Here is a 24485-nt window from a genome sequence, read left to right as displayed (position 1 = left end):
AAGGCCAACTTTCTATTGCTGAACTCGCGCTGCAGCAAAAGTAACATAGGCTCTAAGGTTGGCGGATGCTTCGGAACGAAGACCGTAGTTCAATATCCGTAAAACGCCTATTGAATGAACAAAGGTTGGTGGTGTTTAGAGTCATAATTGTATCTGATTATAGTAATACTTCGAAAAGAGCACCCTGAAATATAAATCTGAATAGAATCGTCTCATCTTGTTGTGTATAAGTCCACATCAGTGTTGCTGCTTCTGGTAATATTATAAAAGTTTACAGATGTCCAGTTATCAAGTGGTCAGTGAGTTAACCGTAGTTACCATTTAATTCGGAAGAATACATGTATTTGGAACCTTAAATTTAGGAGAAAATCAGAATCGGGGTTCGTGTCTGTGAAGAAAACACAAAAACCCTGATAAGCTCGATTACGCGACTTTTCAAACATCCCGAACAGCAAAGTGAGCTAATGCAGGTTATCGCCCAGGTGGAATACACCACAAAGCGAACAGCAACCTATGTGTAGTACACAGTGAGTTTCACCCCAGAAGTATGATATCTAAAGGTTAGTTATGCGACGACGACGATTGCTACGCTCTGTCGGAGAAACCTAGCTGCTGAATAATTAGATTGCAAACAGTCTCTAGACTGACTTTATGTCATTCACTTCAATTCATCGATATAAAGGAGTAGATCATCTGTTCCTTGTGATGGAACATATATTGTCTCAGCGCAGCTACAAGCCGACAAATGGCAGTATATTCCAGCCTGAAAACTATGGTTGCAACAGTCTGTCATCCGAGAATACCGAGAACACATCAGGTTCCGCTGAGGACAACTAGATTCACGAACAGTCAGCCGCCTTGCGACCTTTGCTAAGCAAATTCAGCCATGTGAACAAAAGGTTGAACGTGACCACTGTTTTTCGGTTCGTTTGACCTTCTCCCTAGAACCAAATGGATGAGTGCAGGGGATCAAATGTCGGAAAAAGCGGTATTTTTATACACGAGACCATGTGAAACAAATGATATGTTTTCAGGTCAACTGGATTTAGCGATGAATATGGACACCCAGCGAGGGAAGATACTGGAGGGGTGGTCCACGAGTTGGGTACCTGAGCGGGCAAAATGAAAAGGAAAAAGAGAGGGAAGAAACTATTCCATCTTCAAACTCATGATATACATATGCAGCACTTGTTGGATTTCACTTTCAATTATCAGAAAAACCAAATTCCGTCACTAGATTCTAACTTTGGTGGGCTTCCGTCATAAAATGTCGCATCGGGTAGAGGATTCGGCATAGTTGGGTTTCAAAGATTGGAAATCCCGCATAAAACGGATGTGGAACACTTGCTAAGAATTTTCTTGAGAACCAGCCCCTTGATGGAGAGCACCGTAGCGCAATATGGTGCTATAGTTTGACTTTATATACACACTTCTGTTATTTGAAGGCTTTCATACTAAAACTAGAGAGACATGATGTAATTGCCGGGAGGCGAACAAACATACGGAAATGTGAACAGATCAAGTATAATGAGCTCACTTCACATAGTGGCCCGCTACCATCAACGCATGGTCACCTGGTCGACTTGTGACAGGAGAACCTTTCCATAAGGCCTCCAGGCAAGAGGCACATCGAGCCAACTGACAAGAGAGGATGTTGGATCCCGGCGGTTCCTGTGGATTGACTTCCGTTGCTGCCGAGCCCCTGCTTACGAAAAACTCATGCCAATAGCAGTTTAGTTCTGACTCCAGGTCCTGGGGTAAAAGAACGGAATAGAAATGAAACAAGAATGAGATATATATGAAACCGGATTGTTCAACCGATGCCATGAAGCGAAATACAGATCAATACGTACCATATAAACCAAGTCCGACAGTGCAGCACCAGCTGATTTTCCGGTAGATTTCGAACCCATATTGATATGCTCGACAACTAGTAACGGTGGTGTTTGAGGATATTCAGGGGGTAAAGCGACCCACACTGATGCACATTCTGGAATGGGAGAAATTGGTTATGTTCTTCAAGGAAAGCGATGTTGTCCATTAGCAATTACACCGATCGACGATCGAACCTGGTCAGTATAAAAAAAATCGTCCAGCTGTAGCACCCTTTCGGTGCCAGCTGCCATGGCCACACGGAAGCACGAGGGCTGGGATACTGCCAGGGGAAGTAGAGTGGCAGAGGTCGGGTTCGAACCACGGACCTTCCGGTCAGTAAATTCGCGCTCTAACCACTTGTCCATCTCGCCCCTCACCAGTATATATACGGATATCGCCTTAATGTGCAATTTGATCAAATTTCATAAACGACCACATGGTCGACATACGATCGACAGGCTATGAAAACGGATAACCTGATAGTTGGATATCTAGGGGCCATTTCTGAAGAAAGTTTCTCACAGAAAGCCTGTTATATGAGACTAAATTGGAGTGGGTGAAAGCTTGAAGAGGAACTGGGACGTCCAATGCTTTTTTGACACTAAACCTAGTAGCAGTAATTCAAGCAGAATTTACCTTGGTGCACTATAAGACTGCATAAGCAAGACCAAACACGAAGTCGCGGCTAAACGGCAGCAAATAAAGATCCGAAATACGGTAGGATGACTATTCGTCAAGAATCGTTGTATCATGTGGCACACACTGAAAGCGCAACAAAATAAAATACTGGTGCATATTTGCACCAATGTGAGGCATCAGAGGGAACTATCTATGAAAAAGCGCAAGTGCTGAGCCACAATAACCCTAGTTATTCGGACCAACGAGCGATGCACTGACGTCAAACTGAATCAGTCGCCCAATACATAAAAAGACAATTGAAAAAGAGAGGTTTTCACTCTGGGCACCCTAAGGTTGTGAGTTTGTGGCTAACCATTAATTTCGCTCGACCACAACCAGGCAGCTGAAAAAAGGAGACAAAGGACCACTCCACCTCGTAGTCCATATTTATCAAAATGTGACAAGACTTTCTGACACAACGACGCAATCCTCAATAGTATCCTCCTACCTCACCCTTCGAACGCTGAGGCACCGATGTCTAACAAATAGCAGACAACAAAATGAGCCGGTCATGCAAATTATCCGGGATACATTATTTTATTTTCAACTCCGTGATAAACCGTCTGCAGGGACTTAATTATGCAAAATCGAAACGGTCTGCAACGAATTCTAAGGAACCCCGGTTCGAACAGCTTAAACGGCTTTCCCCGAGGTTTACCCAAACAGTACCTTGAACGAATCAGTCAAGCACACAGGGGTGCTATTCACGACAGAGGAACATTAATCAACCCAACAAGGTTTCAGAATTGTGAATAATTTATAGTACAGCGGATGCGGGTGGGTTCTAGTCAACAGTCGGACACAACAAACAGAGGAAGTGAAACAGTGGTACGACTAGGTTAACTGATCAGTTAAAATTAGAAACGGAATCGTTTTTCTTAGGATAGAAATCGTGGAAGGAACTCCTGTAGCATGCCAACTCTTGTGGTTTTATGTGTAAAAAAAAGATGTGCAAAATACTATCCAATGATTCTAACAAATATATGCAACAACTCGTCCAACAAATGAAACCCTTCCTTGTCATTCTCCAAAAAGCGTCCTCTTATACAGGGCACTAACATTTTGTTCTCTGCCTAGAAGTCATCCTTCCTTTTAGCGGACAAATTTTCTGTTTGCGTTTCGAGATATTTTTATAAAAAACGCCAGTAATCATGCCGCATTGTGAGGGGCGACCAACCGATAATAATAAGACATAAGTAGAACATAAGGTTGATAGAAACTCGGGGGTCGCGTCTACCTGATGAGCCACAAGAAGAGAGGAACCGGTCGTGGGTTGTCGAAGTTTTCAGCAGCCCTATGAGTAGTTTCCTTTACAAAAAGACCTAAGGATCTTTTGTGTTTAGAAAAAATCGCCCAAAACTACCATGCCACCAGAGGGAAGCACGAGGGCTGGGATGCTGCCAGGTTACCCAAGGCTAGAAAGGGAAAGTCGAGAGGCAGAAGTCGAGTTCGAACCACAGACCTTCCGGTTAGTAAATTCGCGCCCCAACCACCGAGCCAACTCGCGTTCAACCTCACCTCCATACGCCTAGTTTTGTTTCATAATGGTAGAAAGGCTTTTGCTCCCGTCCTTCATCCCAATGGTTTGATGAGGTCATAAGTGTTTGGTAGTGCACACTACTTAGAAAAGTTGCGAGAAAGTAGACCGATTCCTTCGTAGCATAACAGTGACAGTAAAGCTAGACAAATAGTCGGCGAGCTGAACTACCTCCTCGTAGTGCCGACTGGGTACCTTGAACGTCAGCCTGGGTGAGCTAAGAGTTCAGCAACTCCAGACAGGGCTGACCACCCTGTTTGGTTTCAATGTGCTGGTTACTTTCGACAATGTACATTACGAATCATCTAACGCCTCTACAACTTTTCCAACAAGTACATAGGAGAGATCCGAGGAGCTCAAGTGTGAGGATTGTGGCAAGTGCTGCAAATCGAAAGCTGCCTTGGTGACACACCGTCGAGTTCACGTCCATAAAAGTGTTGGTACGAACGTGATCGCCCAAATGGCATGCGTTGATTTTTCCCGCCTTTTTTCAACGAAGATCGGACTAAGTCAACACCGCAGGCACCACCCAGCAAAATGGAGATGAGCTTGGTCGAGTGAAGAATTCCGGTGTCCGCTGGTTCAAACAAGAGTCACCTTGCTCCGCGCTAACCATTTACATTCGTTTTGTGACACACAAACCGCGCTGTTCGCGTAATCGGAGAAGTATTTTCCTGATCGATCGGATATCAGCATCAAAAGTATGTTACGGATGCTTCACTGACAAGCACAACAGGATGAATCTTCATCTGGTGGCGCTGACCAAACCATCGGCCTACTCATCAGAAGCTGATGACCATATAGCCTAGTTTAAACAAACTGTGGATTGCGCCGTGTCCCTCTTGGAATATGGCCGGTCCGGTAAAGTTAGATGTGCACTATCGACGGGGAGGTAACTGATGACAAATTCCCACGAGAGTCAAAGATGTTTTCCATATGAATCCGACCCAGCATACCCCCAACCATCAACCGCAAATGGATTTTTGAGAAGCAACTCGTCGTCTTCAGGGAAGGCCAGAGATATTTAGGAAATGACAATTACTTATATAAGAACGGTTACAATAAGGAAAAATGCATGAACAAAACTTATCAGCAAATCGGAAGACAAATAAAAACAGGTTTCACTCACGTGAATCTCCTTGCCGGAAATCACACTGAAAGATCGCATCTGTTGGCTGGATCAGATTAAGTGAGATGGGCACTTGAGCTCGAGGAACGGTCTGTGATACGAATCAAAGCAGGAAAGTTATCCAAAGTAACTGAGGAACGTGATGGAATGTGATGTGCTTAGTATTTGAAACTAGGAAGTCATCATCATCGACAGCGTGACATCAGTGTTCAACACCGATGCTTTATTAGGAAGTACGAGAAAACAATTGCTCAGTGACTCATGTGAACCAGGTTCTGGTATAAATAGTTCTCAAGTGCTGAGCTGAGACCATATTCGGTTCACTGATAACAGTTTGTGATGTAAGGTATGACCCACCAGCGTAGTCAGGATAAATCGAGTGTTTTGGAAATATAAAGGTGGTTGGGAACTATACAGATTCACCGGTCATGTCAAACTATGCTCTGATGACCCTGTTTAGGATAGGCTCCCACACAACCGGTTTGTGTAGCATGTGAACATCGCAGAAAACCCAGGAGAATGTAAACAGGGTCCAGGCAAAACAGAGTAATTGTATAATAAAAAATTCAAAATACCCGAAGGACGACCCACGAATATCGAATCACTTGAACAAGAGTGAAAAGTTCAGCCCCAATGCGCGGTGCTCAGCCTCACTCAACATTCGTTCTGGCCCCTAACAGTAAGACACCTCTGGCACAGCCAAAGACATGACATATCGGAATATCAAACATATACTACAAAAAGGAAGGAATACATAAGCACGTTACTCTTCAAAATAACCCCCCCCCTTCACACTGGACGACTGTCAAGTTAACGACACCCTCCATATTGCTGCTGGATTTTCGTTGCCAGTAACAAAGACCATGTTGGGGAGAAAAGCAAGTGAGATCCAACCGGTTGTGAACAAATAACCGTTGGAGCGCTTAGTCTATATACTACATAACTGATAAGCATGAACCGTTGATGAGAACATCAAAAACAGGTGGGGCCGGTCCCCTGTATGAAGTCTACCACAAGGAAAAACCGTGTTCGGAGGTGAGACAGACTTCCCATAGATTCCGTGTTTGCCTTGGCTTATTTTTGTACATAAGTCCCTGATGTTCCGTTTGCTCATTTACGTCACAACTATCGTTTATAAGTAAACACCAATCAAATAATTCGTTCCCTCTCAGAGGGTCTACGAATGACTGTAACCTCTCTACAAAAGCTACCTTTTTCAAGGATGCTCAGTCAAAAACTGTTAACTAATAATTCCTGAATATAGTAGCGACCGATTCAGTTGGCAACTGACTGGTTCAACTGAAACTAGAAGAATGCGGTCAAGAAATAAGCGAAAAACATTCTCTGGATAGCTAACGGTGAAAGGGAATCCGAGGATTTACGCACCTCAGCAAACAGAATACAATTGCTCTGACAGCTACGTACATCGTGTGCATCGTAAACAAATCTGGTGTTATCAACAGACAACTAAGTTGTTACCCGGTCAAATCGACCAAGGCGAGTTACAAGTTTCTCCCTCTTGCTTCATCATCGAGTTATCTGCCCATCAACCGCACATGAAGAAGAGATGGACACGTAGTAGGTTGTTGGGATACTGAAAACGGCAAGGAAAACAATGGCACTTACCTGGAGATCTGTAAATGTCGCGCGTCGCCAGTTAGTCAGCCTAGTTGTACTACCTCGAGCTGCGGCCGGGGGAGGAAGCAAGGCTTGCTGTGCAGCGGACAGCAGAGGGCGTTCGGATTCAATATGCGCCAGCTGTTGTTCGTATCCCGCAATGTTCATCGCAATCAACACGAGGGTAGAAGGGGAGGGTGGTTGGGTGAAAACATAAACGATCAATCGAGGAATGCATAAACACATGGTTCGGAGTATTGCTGATGAATTGTTTGACGTGTGTCAAAACGCATGCAACATGAAATTCGGGACATCTTAAGCTGTACAGCAGAGGTGACAGCCAGAGAACGGAGTGTAGCACTCGAAATGTAGTCTAGTAAGTGTCGTCGTCACGAAGAAAGCAGTTGCTTTGCTTGCACGCAGAATGACAAATGAACCCATAGGTCCTCATACCACAATAAATGTCTATTAATTTGTCAATTGACGGGGACCTACATAAGGTGACGAAGCGTATTCTCTTGACATAGCACTAACCATAAGGTCGCCGGGAACTCTTCGAAAGCCCATTGCCGATTTGACCCTTCTAGTGGGGTATTTCATTACGAAATGAGATATATCTACTTTATCTCGTTCAGTTTGTACTGATGGTATTGCAGCCATCCATTCTGTTATAGCTAAGTAAGCACAATGCTATTCTAACGCCATTATCACATGAGTACAGTGGTCTGTCCCAAGGAGCTTCCTAAGGGACATAAACCAAGATATAATGCCAAAAAGGTGCCATTTATCCTACTTCCATCAGCGCGCGCATAAAAATACATCTGAGGACACTTCGGTCATGGCTCCGTGAGTGAAGCCTTTCCGAAGATCTATATAACACATAATCCCTGGAGAGTTCACCTGAGAGGACCGATCTTCTTCCTCTTCTTCTGAGAGGTTTTCTCCTACTGGTATCATTTGGACATGCTTCGAGGGAACGAATAAAGTAGTCTCTCCTAGTGAATTACCTCACCGGGATGAGACCACAGTCTTGTCCAGCTGTGTGCACAAGAGAACCCAAGAAATCACGATTAACGATAACTACTCATGACAGTTGCATTGGCCACCAATTCTGCTCCACTTTTAACAGAAATTCGCAGCACAGTTTGAATGAATTTCGGGTTGATAAGACATTTCCTTCATAATTCTTCAAAGGAGTTTTTCTGAACGGATATCTATACCCACTGTATCTTTATTAGTTGGTACTTTTCCAGGAAGCAAAACCTATATGTCAAAATCCGTATCAAGATTAATTAGCCCTATATTTTGTGTCAAACAAACACTTTTGGCGACGTGCGTTACCTGAACCATGAAATCTTCTTGGCTAGAAGAGGAACGACTTCATCATCATCATCATCATCATCATTATCATCATCATCATCGACAGCATGACATCAGTGTTCAACACCGATGCTTCGCTGCCGGACAACAATGATCTGTGTGAAAGCCTCAATGTGAAGAAAAAATAAAGGTGGATGGGGGAGGGACTTAGTGCTAGCTTAACACAATCATTCCGACGTGCCTACACCTCCAAACACTCATTCAGGCAATCTGAATAAAAACTGACAAGATCGCCACTGACATCGGTTGGCAGCCATATCTTGTAGTGTCTCCAACCAGGCACAGTGAGGATCACGCGGTCCCCATCCTAGAAGGCGAGTAGCAACGACAGCACCCAAGTGTTTCGTGGTCTTCTTCATACTCTTCTGCCAAGTCAAGGGTTCGCCACCTCTCTACGCCACTCTGAGTTGGACATGGAAAGCAGCACTCTCTTCGGCAAACGATGGTTAGGCATACGCAAAACATGTCCCAACCAACGCAGCTCCTGGTGCTGGACACACTCCTCAATGGAAGTACCCGTTGCAGAACCGAAAAATCTCTTTCTAATTGCCTCGTTACGGATACGCCAACACCAACTCGCACGAGCTATGGTTCTGAGACAACGACTGTCGTACACCTGAAGACGTCTCAGTCCCGCCGCTCGAACAAACCAAGTCGCACAGCCATACAACAAAACAGCCTGCATTGTAGCTCGATACACACGTCCTTTGACATCAACAGATACAGCAATTCGACGCCATGGGTATCTCAAATTCGCGAATGCGACCCGAACCTTTCGGATTCGTGCACTGACCTCATCTGTCACACTACAATCAGAAATAATGCAACTCTCAAGATACGTAAAACGACTTCTAAATTGGGCATCAAACAATTTTGTAACGTCCCCGGATAAATTTTTGGAAATTCTCACTGACCGTCAAACCGATGTAAACTTATTAAACAGGACTTTCAATAATAGGATCATCCTAACTGATTAAATAACTAAGAAGCTTACGACTCAAAGCATGGAACGGCAGATATTCACAAAAAATATCCAAAATATCCAATGACAAGTTACTCTCCCCAACGTTAGGCCTGAAAATGAAGGATTTTCCAAAATTTTCACTTCGTACACTCTGAACGTCCTTAACTTGTCACCAGTTGTTACAAGCTAATTTTATTTCGAATGGCCTTAACGACTGAATTCATTAAATGTCACAGAAATACATCATACGAGGAAGCGAAGATCTGACAGAACTGGAAGAGCAATCAACACTGTCTAATTCTTGTCTGTGTGTATAGAAAAAACGAACACACGTAGTTTCGTGATCCACACAGTTTCTATAATATCTGATTAGTTACAGCAGTTCCATTTCTATGTGGGACGCAGCATTTGGTTTCCTCTAAATCACTTAAGGGGAGCTCTATCAAGCATCCTATATGCACAATTCTCGTACTCAAATTCACCGGCAAGCTTTATGAATGCACTCAAAGTATGTGCAGACTTCAGTTTTTCTCTAAAAACAGTAGATTATCTTGATGTCTAGACTTTTCCAGTCTTAACAATCCAGAACGAATGCTGAGCACATCAAAGCAATCATTGTAGGATAGGGTTACTTTTATTAGCACGACCTGTTATTGGCATGGGGTCCGTTCTTCATTGAGTTTGTCATGAGGCCTAGGACAGTCCGTTACAAGTCCATCGCCAAGCTCCGCGAACACATCAACAGACATTTGATCAACAACCAACAACTCACGATTCATTTAGGTAGTCCGTTTACGAAGTATATTTTCCTATAAAACTACTTCTGGAGTTCATTGATCCCTCTTTTTGTCTCTCTCTCTCTTCTTCGCCAGTCGTCCACAATACTTTGGCTAAACCATGCAAGTATTTAGCCAAGCCGTGAGCTGTAAAACACCGATAACCAACTGTTTCAGCTTATCCACAAAATTTGTGGTAGCGTACGAATGCACTGACAATGGTCGTTCAAATCAGTATGAAAAGTGGAGGAAGAGGGCTTCGGCGGTTGTGGCCACTCCTAATAAATTGCCTGAATGAGTGAGATGGATCAAAATCCTGTTGCATCCAGTATGAGAAAGTCAGTGCTGTTTGGTCATGAGAACAAAACGAGACAGTTGTTCGGTACATTCACCCAGGCAATTTGATATTGAACAGTTAAACTGTATTCACCGGTAGATATGCTCAAGCAAAACACTATCCTAAAAGTAGTAGGCATCAATAGTACGCAAGTATAGTTTCAGAACAACCACTGAACGACGAAAGGAACTTCGGAGTTTGAACCTCCAACTCTGTACGCCGGCTTCAATTTACAGAGACAATCGTAAATTTAGCCTGGAACGATTGAGAATCATGTCCAGATTAGGTCATGAGGCGTTGTAGAGTACAGCTATATAAAAGGAAATGCTACCGACCTCCTGCATCAAGAGGATTCGATCATCCAGACGCCGTTTTAAAGCGTTAAGCCAGGTATCGACTCGGCCATAACGAGGAAGAGGCTCAGTTGGACACTGTGACTCGGTGACTTCGTTGCCAATGAGAGATACTGTGGAGCTCGTTGTGTCTTGTGGTGGCACTGTAGGATTCGACTCTAATAGGCAGTGAGATCCACAAAGCTCTTGTGCCCACAAAAAAGGACGACCAATTGATTGACACGCATCCCACTGATGGTCGGCGGGCAAAAGGGGCCAGTCGGAACCTCGTCGCGCCCCTTTCGTCGTTGAGTTTGCCGTCCAATCGAGATTGCACAACAACTTTTCGGAACATAAAAGGTCTCTAGAAGGTGTTAAGGAATGGCGGAAAAGCTATAATTCAGGCAGACAAAGATTATGGAAACGGAGAAAACGTTATGAACCACTAAGGGTGATTAGTTGCAAAGGGCTTGCAGAAATGTGCTGGACCAAACTTCTGGTCTGACATACTCCTGACTGCCGGTACACATCATCATCATCATCACTGTCAGCTGTAATAACCGCGTACTCGTCGTACAGTGGTTGTAGCTGCCGCAGTTTCGTGGGTGTACTGCCGATACACCCAAGGGGACAGAGGCTACGAACAACGAAACAGCCAAAGGGAACTGGAAATATCACCGAATTGAGTCGTAGTTTCCTACCGCGATCCAAAACCCTCCAGCCGAAATCTCCATTCACGTCGATGTAAGTCCAATTTGCCTCTGTAGCAGACATTCTTTCCTCCAGAAAAGTTATGTATTAGCATTTACAGAAACAAAGAGTCCTCTATTGAAACCTGACGATTACAAAGGTAAAACGATAAAACCTATACATCACGACAAATGGAGTATTCATTAGCAGTTGAGTCATCCTACGACTAACCAGTAAATGTGACTTGTCACTTTAGTCGGAGTATTAAAGGTATACGAAATAGATTGACTTGTAAACTACATTGGTTTTATTCATGAACACAAGTAAATGTTTCGTTTAGGATCTTCTTCAACTGAATGTGCTGCACACATGCCATCTCATGCTCAAATTGTCGAAGGTATACGAAATAGATTGACTTGTAAACTACATTGGTTTTATTCATGAACACAAGTAAATGTTTCGTTTAGGATCTTCTTCAACTGAATGTGCTGCACACATGCCATCTCATGCTTCAAATTGTCGTGTTAGTCTAAGCGCTACTACTCACCACCCTGTCCGCGAATATAGCTGGAAGCGATCACTCTTGATTACGTAACTTCAATAGTTAGAACAACCAAGAACAAAGAGGCCAAGAACACTAATACAGCCCATCAACTTGGGATTGTGGAAAGAACCCAGAAGAGATCAGGATCTAACAGTTACGAGTGAAAGCCTCAGGGAATAGATCGGTTACAGTGTGGTTGTTGTCCTCCGCATCCAGAGATAAAAAGATAAAAAATAGAAAGATGAGTTCATCACAGTCGATAGAAATATACTGGCAGCCAAATACTACACAACCATGGAAAGGGGACGCTCTAGTAAAGAAGACAAAGGAGAAGGGTATAGATGTAATGGAAATAACGACCGATGGTGAGATACCTACATTCTCAAACGGCATCGCATCGCGAAAACCTGCCATCAACGAGTTAATCGCCACCCTTTGTGAACTTAATAAAAGCCCAGTAAACAATCTTCAGGCACTCAGTTCGACTAGAAAGTGATGCAACGCTCACCACTGAGATAGATTGTGTATCGTATCCAAAAGGATACGTGATCACGCGCACCAAGAGTTACATGGGTCTCCAAACAGGAGAACATGAGGACCTCATTGCACCCAGTACGGCTGGCATTATGTCGAAACATTGGCAAAGTTCAAGAGTTTTAATTGGTAATGCATCAGCTCGCTGAGCTTGTTAGTTGGTTTGTAAACCATCCGCCACCAATTAACAGGACTTAGTCCATGCTCTCACTGACGGGCTTAACGAGCAGATCCGCAATCACCTGTTCAGAAATAACACAGTTCGACTGCCGCCGCTTTCGTTCCGGTTGTTGGCCAGTAGTAGGCTTATGGGACACAGTAATGAGAACACTGAAACCCAGATTTCTCAATGTGTGTAAAATAAGTAGTCGGTGGGGAGATAAAAAACAAAGAGGAACATGGTAGTTTTATACAGACCGGATTTCCTTACCTGCCTGAGGTGCTAGACGGAGACTGATCGCTGAGTGCAGTCAGATGCAGACGAACGGCTACCAGTTTCACCGAGAGAACCCAAAAGAACGTCAGCTGAATTTCAAAACGCGGCTTTGAAGCTGAAGGGAATGAGGCCAGAAAACAAAATCATCTCACAGAAACGATGCTGAATAGTAAGACAATAATTAAGTGAAAAACCGTTTGTTGCGACGACTATCCCGAAAACAGCGAAGTACCAGCTGAATGCGACCCAAATCGCATACCGCATGCACCTTTTGAAATCCAGGATGTCACAAAATAAGGGTTTGGTGACCAATTGGGCGAAAGATCACTAGACACTCAGGTGCACAAACCCTCCAAACGGCGTTTCTCGCAGGCGATAAGCTCCCGCCCCCCAGGAGTTGATGCGCGGGCGATGATAAATATGTCTGCTGTTCTAGGCAGTGTGTTCGGTGCACTCGAGCTGTCGAGTGCATACCATATATTTGAGCTTGAGGACCTCAGGTTTGTTCTGAATACTTGTCAGTCTGATATCCATAAGCTGGTTTCTATCTGCTAGACCCAATCGCAGGGTTAGCTGTTGTTCTTTTTTGTATAGTAAACCACTACCAAAGAAAAACCGCTATGGGGATGAAGCTGGTGGATCTCTTTTGAGGAGTGGACTCTCTTCGGTGGTCCCTACTACAGAAGCTAATGTAAAATTGCTCACGTGATGCACATGAAGCGACGGAGCGTTGGTGTTGAGAATAAAGTGGTGTGGCGACGGTGATGAGCTGAAAATTTTGAGGACCACCTCCCTAGAGCATAGGTCAAATTGGCTTTGAACGCAAACATTGCTAAAACTTGACTAGAGTGTAAATGGGTTCTCATCCCTTGTGAAATAGTAAAACCCTTCTAGAGCATGACCCAGAACCATTTCTCGAACTGACGTTACCTAACTCAATTTTAATGCTCACGCGAATTGGAAAACGTAAGTGAAATTCACCATAACGGTGTCACCAAAACATATAGGAGAATACGATGGAATAAGCCTCCGTGATAATTCACGTAAAGCAGTATGCGTTTTGACCAACAAACACGTTGCTCTAAGAGCAATAGGTGAGAAGGTAAAACGAAAGTCGCCAGGTGCAAGGAACTTAACGCCTAAACCGCAGAGGTTTGGGCTTGCTAACACATGGCCTCCATTTCCCCAAAAAGCCTTAAAATACCACCTTTGGTTGAAGGCTACGGGTCTATATCATTTCAAATCCAACCAAAGCCATCAGATCGCCCAAATGTATCTATCCGTTATAGGATCGGATGCCCCACTTTTCACTCAGAAGTACTGTTCGAAACTAGATAATAAATCGTTCAGCTGTAACACCCTTTCAGTGCCTACCGGTCATACCACCTGAAAGAATCAAGAGGGCTTGGATATTGCCAGGCTGCCAAAGCCTAGATAGAAGTCAAGATGCAGGAGTCGGGTTCGAACCACGAACTTTCCGGTCAGTGAATTCGAGCTCCAACCACTGAGCCATCTCGCCCCCAATAATAAGTACTGATACAGCACCACCATCCGCTATTTAATTGAAAAAAATAGTCGAAATTTCATATGAGGATGAGTCAAGTCTTAATGTTGATAGTACCGGTGTTTCAACAAGCATGATTTTAGCACTACAAGTACAGGAAAAAGCCCATTGCCCATGAAATTCAGGAGTATTATCCAAACGACAAGCCCTGGTTCATTAGAAATTACACAAACCGCAGTTGAAATGAAAACTGATGCAAATGAAGTTACAACTTCAGTAATGCCGCCGAGAGATACTACTCCGAAGAGCGGCACTCCCAAGAAGGGCCGAAATAGTAATCCCCGTTAACTACGTAGTGTGAAGTCCTATCCTATAGGAGGCGAAAAAATCCCGTTCCTGAAATGCCCTCAGTTCAGGAGGACATACAGGTTCGATCGTGTTGACAAAGCTCTATAGTCCACCAAGAGATCACTCCTCAGCTCCACACATCCAACACAACACGCCACTGATTTCAACAACTGTGAGCTGTTAAGAACAGAAAGGAAAAGTGCGTGATGATTTTCGTTAAGTTTATGCTACTGAGAACAGCTTGAGTAGACAGTAAAGTATCCAAGTACCTGCAGCGCCACACTCATGGACAAGCCTAACCACGACGGACAGCGGATGGGTTGCCATCTTGTTTGATGTGGCGGGTCGGTCGGATGTATCTTCCAATTTCCCTTTGTGGCGTCCGGTTTTCTGAAAACAAAATGATACTCATATAACGACACTCAAGGTATCGTGGTGGCGATGAACGTTAGAAAATAATGGGGGGGCTTGATAAAACAACACTTTGAAATAGGCTCCACTACCATACCGATGAAAGGAAAATAGTCGGGAGCACTACTTCCTTCCAGAATGAGTAAAAAATAAATATTCAGTCCCAACTAGGGGGAAGGCGCATTAACCTCGTCGTTAGCTATCGGGTTACAGGACATAGCTATGTGTGAAACATGGCGGTTCTTCCTAAATACGATCATGTCTCGAGCGTGACTACAGTTGCGAAACAATAAGAATATTGTACTCGAAATTAGGGTCCGCTGATAGCATACATATGAGCTTTTAAAAATTTGAAAAGTTTAGCACAAACGATCGCCGATACGTCAACTTATTGAAAAAAATGACAGCTATCTACCCACAACAAAGGTTACTAAGTGCTCTCCATCCCGGTTGATCGTAAGGGGTACAACCCCTCGACGCATCTTGGTAAGGGCGAACAGGAAGCCACTAACATACCTACAATCCAAACTTGAGCAACCACAATCAGAGTTTAAATCGATGTTTGTCCCGTAACCAACCAATGCAGAAAAGCCGAGGAATATTGCAAGGCTGTTTCATCTTTATTCGAAATACCAAATGGCTTGCATTTCACGAATCTGTAAGATAACTTGAATCTGCGACTCTCCCTGATAGGAGTTAAAAACCAAACCATTCGGTCGCCAGCGGCTCCTCTCGACAAAATTACGGAGACGCGTTAGGGCACTGGTTATATCAAGTCAAATCAAGTCAAAGAAAATCGAGTCCAAAAGATTGGTCAAACTGCATTGTATCTAGTGGTCCGCGTGCACAGCAGCATTTGTTCCAGACAAGCTACTAGACCCTTAACCAATGAACAACATAAGAGAATAAAAGCAGACTATACATATAAGCTTTTAAAAATTTGAAAAGTTTAGTACAAACGATCGCCGATACGTCAACTTATTGAAAAAAATGACAGCTATCTACCCACAACAAAGGTTACTAAGTGCTCTCCATCCCGGTTGATCGTAAGGGGTACAACCCCTCGACGCATCTTGGTAAGGAGTTGCGAACAGGATATGAGCCACTAACATACCTACAATCCAAACTTGAGCAACCACAATCAGAGTTTAAATCGATGTTTGTCCCGTAACCAACCAATGCAGAAAAGCCGAGGAATATTGCAAGGCTGTTTCATCTTTATTCGAAATACCAAATGGCTTGCATTTCACGAATCTGTAAGATAACTTGAATCTGCGACTCTCCCTGATAGGAGTTAAAAACCAAACCATTCGGTCGCCAGCGGCTCCTCTCGACAAAATTACGGAGACGCGTTAGGGCACTGGTTATATCAAGTCAAATCAAGTCAAAGAAAATCGAGTCCAAAAGATTGGTCAAACTGCATTGTATCTAGTGGTCCGCGTGCACAGCAGCATTTGTTCCAGACAAGCTACTAGACCCTTAACCAATGAACAACATAAGAGAATAAAAGCAGACTTTATAACTTACACGTTTCTTCTCGGAAGGAGCATCGAGGTCCGCATCAGAGTCCTCCGCATCCGGTGCCGCTGTGCCAAGACCACTCAGAGTTGACTGACTTCCAGCAGTTTGATTAATGGCCTTGGCTAGTTGGGCGTCTCCCTCAATTTCTACGGCTATCTGGGTTACATGGTCTGCACAACAGTCGTGAAAAACGTGTTAGTGGAAACTGATAGACATTTCAACATCAGTGAAGACCTTCCTTCAACTCGTGAATGAAACTCCAAGGCCGAACATGGTGGTACGCGGGATAAAAAACCACGAAAATAATGAACTAGAGTTCCACTGAAGCTAGAGTTACGCAGCTTATTGGAAATGATCCCTAAATATATTCAACTGGCACATAAAAAAAAACATAGAACTCGTGCTTTGCACCTATGTGTAAACATGATAAAGAAAACAGCTTTACAAAGCCAGGTTCATCCTAGCGCCGATAACTTTCCGAGTATTTCTCAAGTATTGTGAGTCCAGTTCCGCATTTCCTGCCGGAAAAGTGTCCCTCCCCTGTTCTAGTTACCCATTCTAATCGGTTCATATCAAAGGGGAAGCATCGGACCCGAGTATCATTCCCACTGGAGCTTCCCAGCAGTGGATTTCTTGACCGTGTCGAGCTTTCAAATACATCTGGTAGGCGGAACGAGGATGGCATTGCAAAACCAACAAAGCCAAACCTAGAGGACAACTGTTCAGATACGGGTAACGCGGAAATAACATCTACGAATCCCTCAAACTACTCGGAAGTAAACACGCGAAATACACTCATTTACACACCAATCTGGATTTAACGGGAGACGGTTTTAAGCAGCCTCATGAGTGGTATCCTTCAAATAAACATACGTATCTCATTATTGCCGCCTGAGTGAGTGCATCGCTGGATGCATTCACCTAAGATATGTCGGGTATTTTTCAAGTCTGACAAACTAACGTCCATTTACACACCCCAGTAGATACAGAAGATTAACGTGTAATTTCCATCCGAGTGTTGTACACTTGATTTGATTCAGATGGAGTGGTGACCGCACCAAATTGTTTACCATCTTAGCAGAGTACTTTTTCGTCCAAGGAAGCAATATGCAGTACTGCTTGATCTCATGGAGAATAATGAGCAACAAGAATTCCACCAAACTCCATAACCCAAAGGAAGTTGTTAACTAAACGAAATGTGACGCCAGTTCATTGTTCCGAGTTGTCCGCAGGGAGTACAACTAGGCCTACTTAGCCTACATTTCGCTCGGTTATTCATCTACCAGCTGTCACAAAACTACACGGGAAATGTCGCTGTTGGAGGTGGTGGCGCGACCGCCTAACTGACACCAAATCGGCAGTGACTTCTGACTAGGGAGCAATCCGGACAACTAAGTTGTTAAACTGACAGCGTTGACGCAGGAACAGCATTGACTGTCCAATTAAACTGCTATAAATGTCACTACACACTTCATCCTGGGATGATTATTCAAAAAAGGGGCAACTGTCAACACCACTGAATCTAACGAACATGGATCTAAAATCACACTACTAGGCCAAAAGGTTGACAGCCCTTTGTCGTTCCCCTCTTCATAGAGCCGGACGAAGGTTGTCCCACGAAGCAAATGGTCTTCTGGCATCCGAAACACACGGAATGACGAAGGCAACATATATACTGTCGAATTAGAGTACTAACTACCCTAAACGCACTGACTTCTCCTGAAAAACAGGCCTGCGTAAACTACCCGGATTCCACCAGAAACTCCTGATTAGTTAATTGTGAAATTCGTTGAATAGCAAAAGTGACGCGACGTGAGCTTCGGGAAACGATAATGCCAAAAAAAATAATCATCATCGGTTGTGAATTGAACTAGTCACACACAAATTTACTCTTCATAGCGATTAAGCCGGTGCACGATTCGTCTTCGTAGGTTCAATCAATATTGGACTAGCAAGTTAGTTCTGTCATTGTTCCGAACGACCCAATCGGATCGACCCTACACAGCTTTCGCTGTTGCTCACCTTGCACTCCAGCCGAGCCCATGAAACTGTCTAGCCATGTCTACTTTTAGCAGCACTCCTACGTTTCCTGGACCCGATGCTTGTGGGTTCAGTATAGTAGAACTAATGTTTTTACTGATACTGTTCACTGGCTGTCCAGTGCAATAGGATACCAATTAAAGCGTCCCTTTACATGCAGATGCCTATTTACTAAGGCGCTCCTAACCTCAGCCGAAATGGGACTCAAATGATACAGAACCGACACGGCGGGTTTCAGCTAAATACGGTTCGCTTATCACGAAAATCCCCCCGAAGCTGATATGGATCGGTTACCAGATGGGGAAAAAAGAAAGACTTGCTCCGCAAGCCTCAGAGGAATAGCCGATTTAAGAATTCGTGGAATCAACCCACTTATTGCCTTGTTGCACCTGAGATTGGCTCGCCGAAACGATTTGACTGCCCTCCGTGTACATATCTTAAGGCTATAACCCAGCAGAAGACGACGACAGATTTTACGCTTACCAATTCCGAAAAGCTGCTTCTATTGCCTGAAGGTGATTTCCTCTGGTCAGGCGCTTTCAGATATCAAGGGATTAGGTATAGGTTTGTTAACGGCGGTTAGTCAAAGAGACTTTCGACAGGCGCGTATCCCTTTAGGGATGGGCAAGGTTGGTTGTAAAACGAAATATCACTGTGCAAAACACACTCATTGGCAAACTGATTTGATTTTACCGGAAGATTCGGTTGAATCCCCGTCTATGATGGTCTTCAACTGAATGTGATGCACACAGGTTGCCTCATCTTTTAGTTGGACAGCATGCAAGATACCTCGTTGTATTTTATTGACAGAACACTACTCCTAAGGTTGCTGAAACTCTTCGATAAAAAGGACTTCCGTATTGACAGGTTTCAGCCAACCCAGCCCGATGAGTGAAGTGTCATCATCATCAGCAATAGCATAACATAAGTATTCAACATTGATGCTTCCTGGTCATACTGAGTGAAGTGTAAGTCGTTCAGCTGTATCACCCTTTTGGTGCCTAACTGCCATGCCACCCGAAGGAAGCACGAGGGCTGGGATACTGCCAGGTTGCCCAAGCCTAGACAAGGAGAGTCGGGAGGTAGAGGTCGGGTTCGGACCACGGACCTTCCGGTCAGTAAATCCGCACTCCAACCACTGAGCCATCTCGCCCCAAGTGAAGTGTGACACAACTGGAAATACCGAGTGCTGATGACAGCAGCTAACAAGATTGGGCATCTATGCCACAGACGACCTGACTGGTTTGGTTTCGATTATCAACATGTCAGCAAGAAGTAACAGATTCGCCATTTCTCCTGTATACCCAGACAGTGACGCAGAGCCAGATCAGAAAGATGTTCAAAAATGCTCGATTAAGTTCCCAAACTACATCCAAGATGGGTGGTGGAAAAAAAGTGAAAAAATTAGACAGCCCGCCGCTAGAAGAAAGCATAAACAGTTAACCAACTTTCGCATCATTCATCATGCCAACTCAAGTGCGAAACCAAAGCAAACAAAAAGGGAAGAAATAAAATAAACACTTCAGTGAAATCTTCAAGGGACCAATGCGTATCGTTTGGGTTACGGCGAAGTGGCTATCCCAAACCGTTCAAAAAGAAAGGCCATTGAAACTTTCTGCTAGTGGTGAAGAGATACGATCAGGAAACGTATGCCTGCAAAATTGAAAATGCGCTGAAAAGAACAGTGCTGCAGCAGAACTTAGATAAAGCACTCTCTCAACTGATCTATATCCACCAGAAGAAATAGGAACTAATGAAAGTAACGCCAGAAGACGGCGGGACGATGTGTGAGACAGTGGGAGTTTAGCTGAGGGCAGGTGATAACATAATAGCCAGAAGAGCTTGCAGGGAAAAGTCAACTGAGTATTACGCACTTTGCGTACGACAAGAATAAGCGTCTGCGGTGAGTAACCATTACGGGCGGATTCCGAGAAGGATGAAAAACAACTCGGGGTAAAATAAAAGGCAAAATGTTCGTCTCACGGCCTGCTGCGTTCACGCATGATAAAAAGGATAACCAGTCCGGGTTGTGGGCACTTGAATCACCGGGGCTGATGAAGTGTTGGTTGAATTGTAGGGTGTGTTCCCAACTTTTCTCCATCGATAGGGAAAAAGTTTAGCGGTGTCACTGTCACATACAAAACGAAATTGGCTAATTCAACGGAGGTTAGCTTGGGTCCGAAAAAATATATACAAATGTGTCTAACTTTCAATAGCCCGGTAACGTTTAATTAATTGTCGATGCACTTGAAGGAAATGGCAATTGGTTTGAAAACCTCGCGTTACCACTCGAGCAGCCGCTTGCTGCTAACAGCATCAGAACGTTGGAAGATTGCTTGGCTAAACAGAATAAGCCAGGAAAAGTCGGGGAATGAGTCTGACTTTTCAGTGAGGCTAAATGAAGGCAAAGATAAACCATAAAGACTAACTAAGTAACATAAGGTATCAGGTCTAAATACGATGGCAAATGTCCTACTCAACCACCTCTTGACGTCTTACACTGCACCGCCGGTTGAGCTGAGTGTGACTAGTGACAAGTTCACGTGGGGGAGTTGGCGTAGTGACTGTGAGATAACACAAAACAAGGATGGGGTGTCTGCTTACCAGTGATCGATACATAGGACTTCAGGTGTGCGTACAGAATGTACAACGCAGAAGGAAGAAGATGTGCAAGCTTATACTGACGCTCCTCTTTCGTAAAAGGCAAATTCATCGCTTCTTGAGTGGAGATCGTACTCTGAAAAGAAACTGGATGAGTGCATCGGAACAAAACGCCTTACTTCCGACAGTTCTTTCAATTTCGGTCCGAAGCTTGCAAGATAATCTCGTTTCCGTTGTATCTCTCGCTCCGTAGCTTGCACTTTTTCTTGAAGACTGTTGCAGTCAGCTGCCAATCTATGAGATTAAAACAACAGACGGAAGATAAGTGCCAACTTAATGTTACTTTTTACGTTGGTCATTTTCCCAGTATAATCGCTCCAGAGTCCCCTCGTGAGTTGATGCAGTAGCTACCTGCAATACGAAATTAAAAAAGAAGCCCTATGTTGTTGAGTGTCAAAAAGCACGCACGCTACGACCAGTCGCTTGGCAGAATTCCTCTACAGGAATGAGGTTTAACCTTTCGTGTTGCGATCTACAAGGTGGGGAATCAAACAGTAGGTGCAGTGATATACCTGAATTCCAAACAGGTTTTGATTTCATCCTCCAAATGAGCGACTTCGTACAAAAAATTCTGTAAGTTCAGGTGCAATTTGTCAACTCCCAACTTTTGCTGCCGGTAGAATCATAACACCTTTCTGAAGGAGGAAGCTAGTTACCTCGGCTGTGCGGTCTCGTGCTTTACGTATACGGAACTGAGTCCGGCGGTTGAGTTCTTTGACAGCAATTAGCAGTGATGCAAATGTAGAGGAATTTATCTACAGGTTCGTAGATCTAACCAAAATACGAACTCCAAACATACCGTCTCGCTATTCTTTTTACACTCCCACGCAGTCCATACCGATTCACGAAGACCCATGCAATGCAATTTGAATGCTTTCCAGTCTTCTTGAGCTCCGTTCAATTGCACATTTGATTCTTCCCAGTAGAAAGAGTTTTTCGATCGTTCATCGGTCTGCTGAAATCGAATAATTCACATGCCCAACAACCTACTTCGCCATTTACGGCCATAATGCTGAAAACGGAAAAAATCAATGACAAGGAGTCATCCAATAGCATCCCCAATAGAAACTGTGAAAGTCACGTTGCAAGATAAACTGAGGTAGCATGAAAACTGGACAAGGAACAAGTGACTACCGCACCACCTATGTACCGAACACCACTACAGATGTTTCAGCGCCATCATCAACAGCAATACCAATGAAAATATGGTGTATTAGGAAAAATAATAGGACGATAGAGAAAGGACCCGAGCTGCCAACACTCAGTAGGGCGGTCCGGTACAAAGTGAGAGCACAACTGCCGGTGACATCAAAAGGAAGCCTGGTCCTACAGTATAGGTATTTAAGTACAGTAAAGGAAACGCGAAAACTATCCCAGAAGATCCCGCGTGTCAAAGGTGCTCAAGAATTTTGTAATCCCTTCCATGACCCTCTGTCAGTTCAAAGACCATCCCATCCCCGACTATACTAATCAAATAAGGAAGGAAAACGAAACAGTTCACAACAGAAGGTCAAAGGTATGCTTAATCCACTATCAATCCACCGTGGCCTACGGTACCAGATATAGTCCTCAATGCATAACCTGATCCTCGGTCCCCAGTCGTTTCATTACAGACTCGCTGACTTCATCCCACACAAGCTACTATGGTTGGACTATGGTTATAGCACGCGCAAATATGTCAGTTTCGTTTATATCAGAGGTCGCATCTGGCAACTAGCAAGGCTAACTGCAGACGACTTTTTAGGTTCACTTGCAGCGATGAGTTGAGGGTTGGCGTGCCGTAAACACATTTCAGCAATCTAGAATCCACTAACAAATAACAATCGTTCGGACGTAACACCCCTTCGGTGTACATCTTCCATGTCACCCGAAAGAAGCACGAGGTATGAGATACAACCAAGTCACCCAAGCTCAGACAGGAGCGGTAGAGATACACAGGTTGGGTCCGAACCACAAAACTTCCGGTCCGTATGTTCGTGTCTTAACCACTGAGCTAGCACGAAATCAGTCTAGCCAGGAAGGAAAGGCTAAGCCCATTTCAAACGGTGATGAAAGTTTCCCACTGAGAGTCATGAGTAAGATATTCTGCCTAATTACAATGAAGAAATTTTCTGTTCGATTACGTCCTAACCTGGCAGGAACTCAGTTCCTAAAGGCCAATGGGGAGCAGCCCAACGAAGAATAGCGAGTACCCATACAACAAGAAATCGTATTACGAGACGGACTGGAAACAAAACCATACTGTCCTCTGTGATAGGAGTGTGAAGGCAGTAAGACGGTTCTTTCAGGCGATCAGCATATCCCTATTTATGGAAGCAGTGAAGCTGCCCCTCCCCGAGGAAGGACGAGTAAGAAAACGTCGGTCATAGAAACCGCACACTGATCGTCCGGCGGACAACTACGGAAGGCAGCGCATTGATCAATAAGGTATCATTAGCCCTTGCAGCTCTTCGATCAGCCGTCTTCCCCATACTCCCTCCCTACCCATCGAATGATTTAGTGCAGTCTACCCATCTGATAGTCCCTTAGCCGTTGTCCCGTGTCTAGACTATCACCCACAAGCATAAACCAAAATAATCACTTACTAACCTAAAAGCATCTGATCTACTTTGCTCGTACTGTAGGCCAAACTTGACATCTCTTACTGACTCGTTCAGATGTAACACCCTTTAGGTACTTACTGCCACGTTGCTCAGGTCTAGACAGGAGAAGTCGAGAGTTCGTGTTCGAACCACGAACCTTCCGGTCAGTAAAGAAAGAAAAAGAAAGAAAGAAAGCGTTCAGCTGTAGCACCCTTCCGGTGCCTAGCTGCCATGCCACCCGAAGGAAGCACGAGGGCTGGGATACTGCCAGGTCGCCCAAGCCTAGACAGGGGAAGTCGAGTGGCGGAGGTCGGATTCGAACCACGGACCTTCCGGTCAGTAAATTCGCGCTCCAACCACTGAGCCATTTTGCTGGTGGATTTCAAAAGCCCAGAAGGCCGAGATTTGGGACAGAAACAGAATACCAGCGGAATGGAGCTATTCGACTGATATCTCAGTCATGACAAAACCATCGTGTCATCAGCCTGGTATCCACCGCAACTAAGGTGCGCTTTGGCATTATTTTGCGCAGCATCATTTTTCCAAAGGTCCCATTGGTCATTCTTTCCGATCTGAAAGCTGCTTTGGC

At 44.3% G+C, this 24485-nt stretch overlaps 1 protein-coding gene across 1 annotated transcript; it reads right to left on the bottom strand.

The window, feature by feature from the left end:
- Positions 1–975: 975 nt before the first annotated feature.
- On the bottom strand, positions 976–24342 carry T265_09338 (hypothetical protein; the record flags this gene model as incomplete). Its single annotated transcript, XM_009175378.1, has 17 exons — positions 976–1109; positions 1538–1752; positions 1854–1990; positions 5220–5310; positions 6846–6977; positions 10629–10989; positions 12824–12944; positions 14951–15071; positions 16620–16783; positions 21258–21390; positions 21434–21548; positions 21598–21665; positions 21723–21786; positions 21827–21924; positions 21971–22069; positions 22114–22229; positions 24108–24342. The coding sequence occupies 17 exons, from the start codon at positions 24262–24264 to the stop codon at positions 1046–1048; spliced, it is 2256 nt and encodes a 751-aa protein (XP_009173642.1).
- Between the last annotated feature and the right edge of the window lie 143 nt (positions 24343–24485).

This window comes from Opisthorchis viverrini (assembly GCF_000715545.1).
Source record: "Opisthorchis viverrini unplaced genomic scaffold opera_v5_269, whole genome shotgun sequence".
Lineage (NCBI taxonomy): Eukaryota > Metazoa > Platyhelminthes > Trematoda > Opisthorchiida > Opisthorchiidae > Opisthorchis > Opisthorchis viverrini.
Note: the sequence above shows the minus strand (reverse complement) of the source record. Positions and strands in the feature narration are given on the sequence as shown.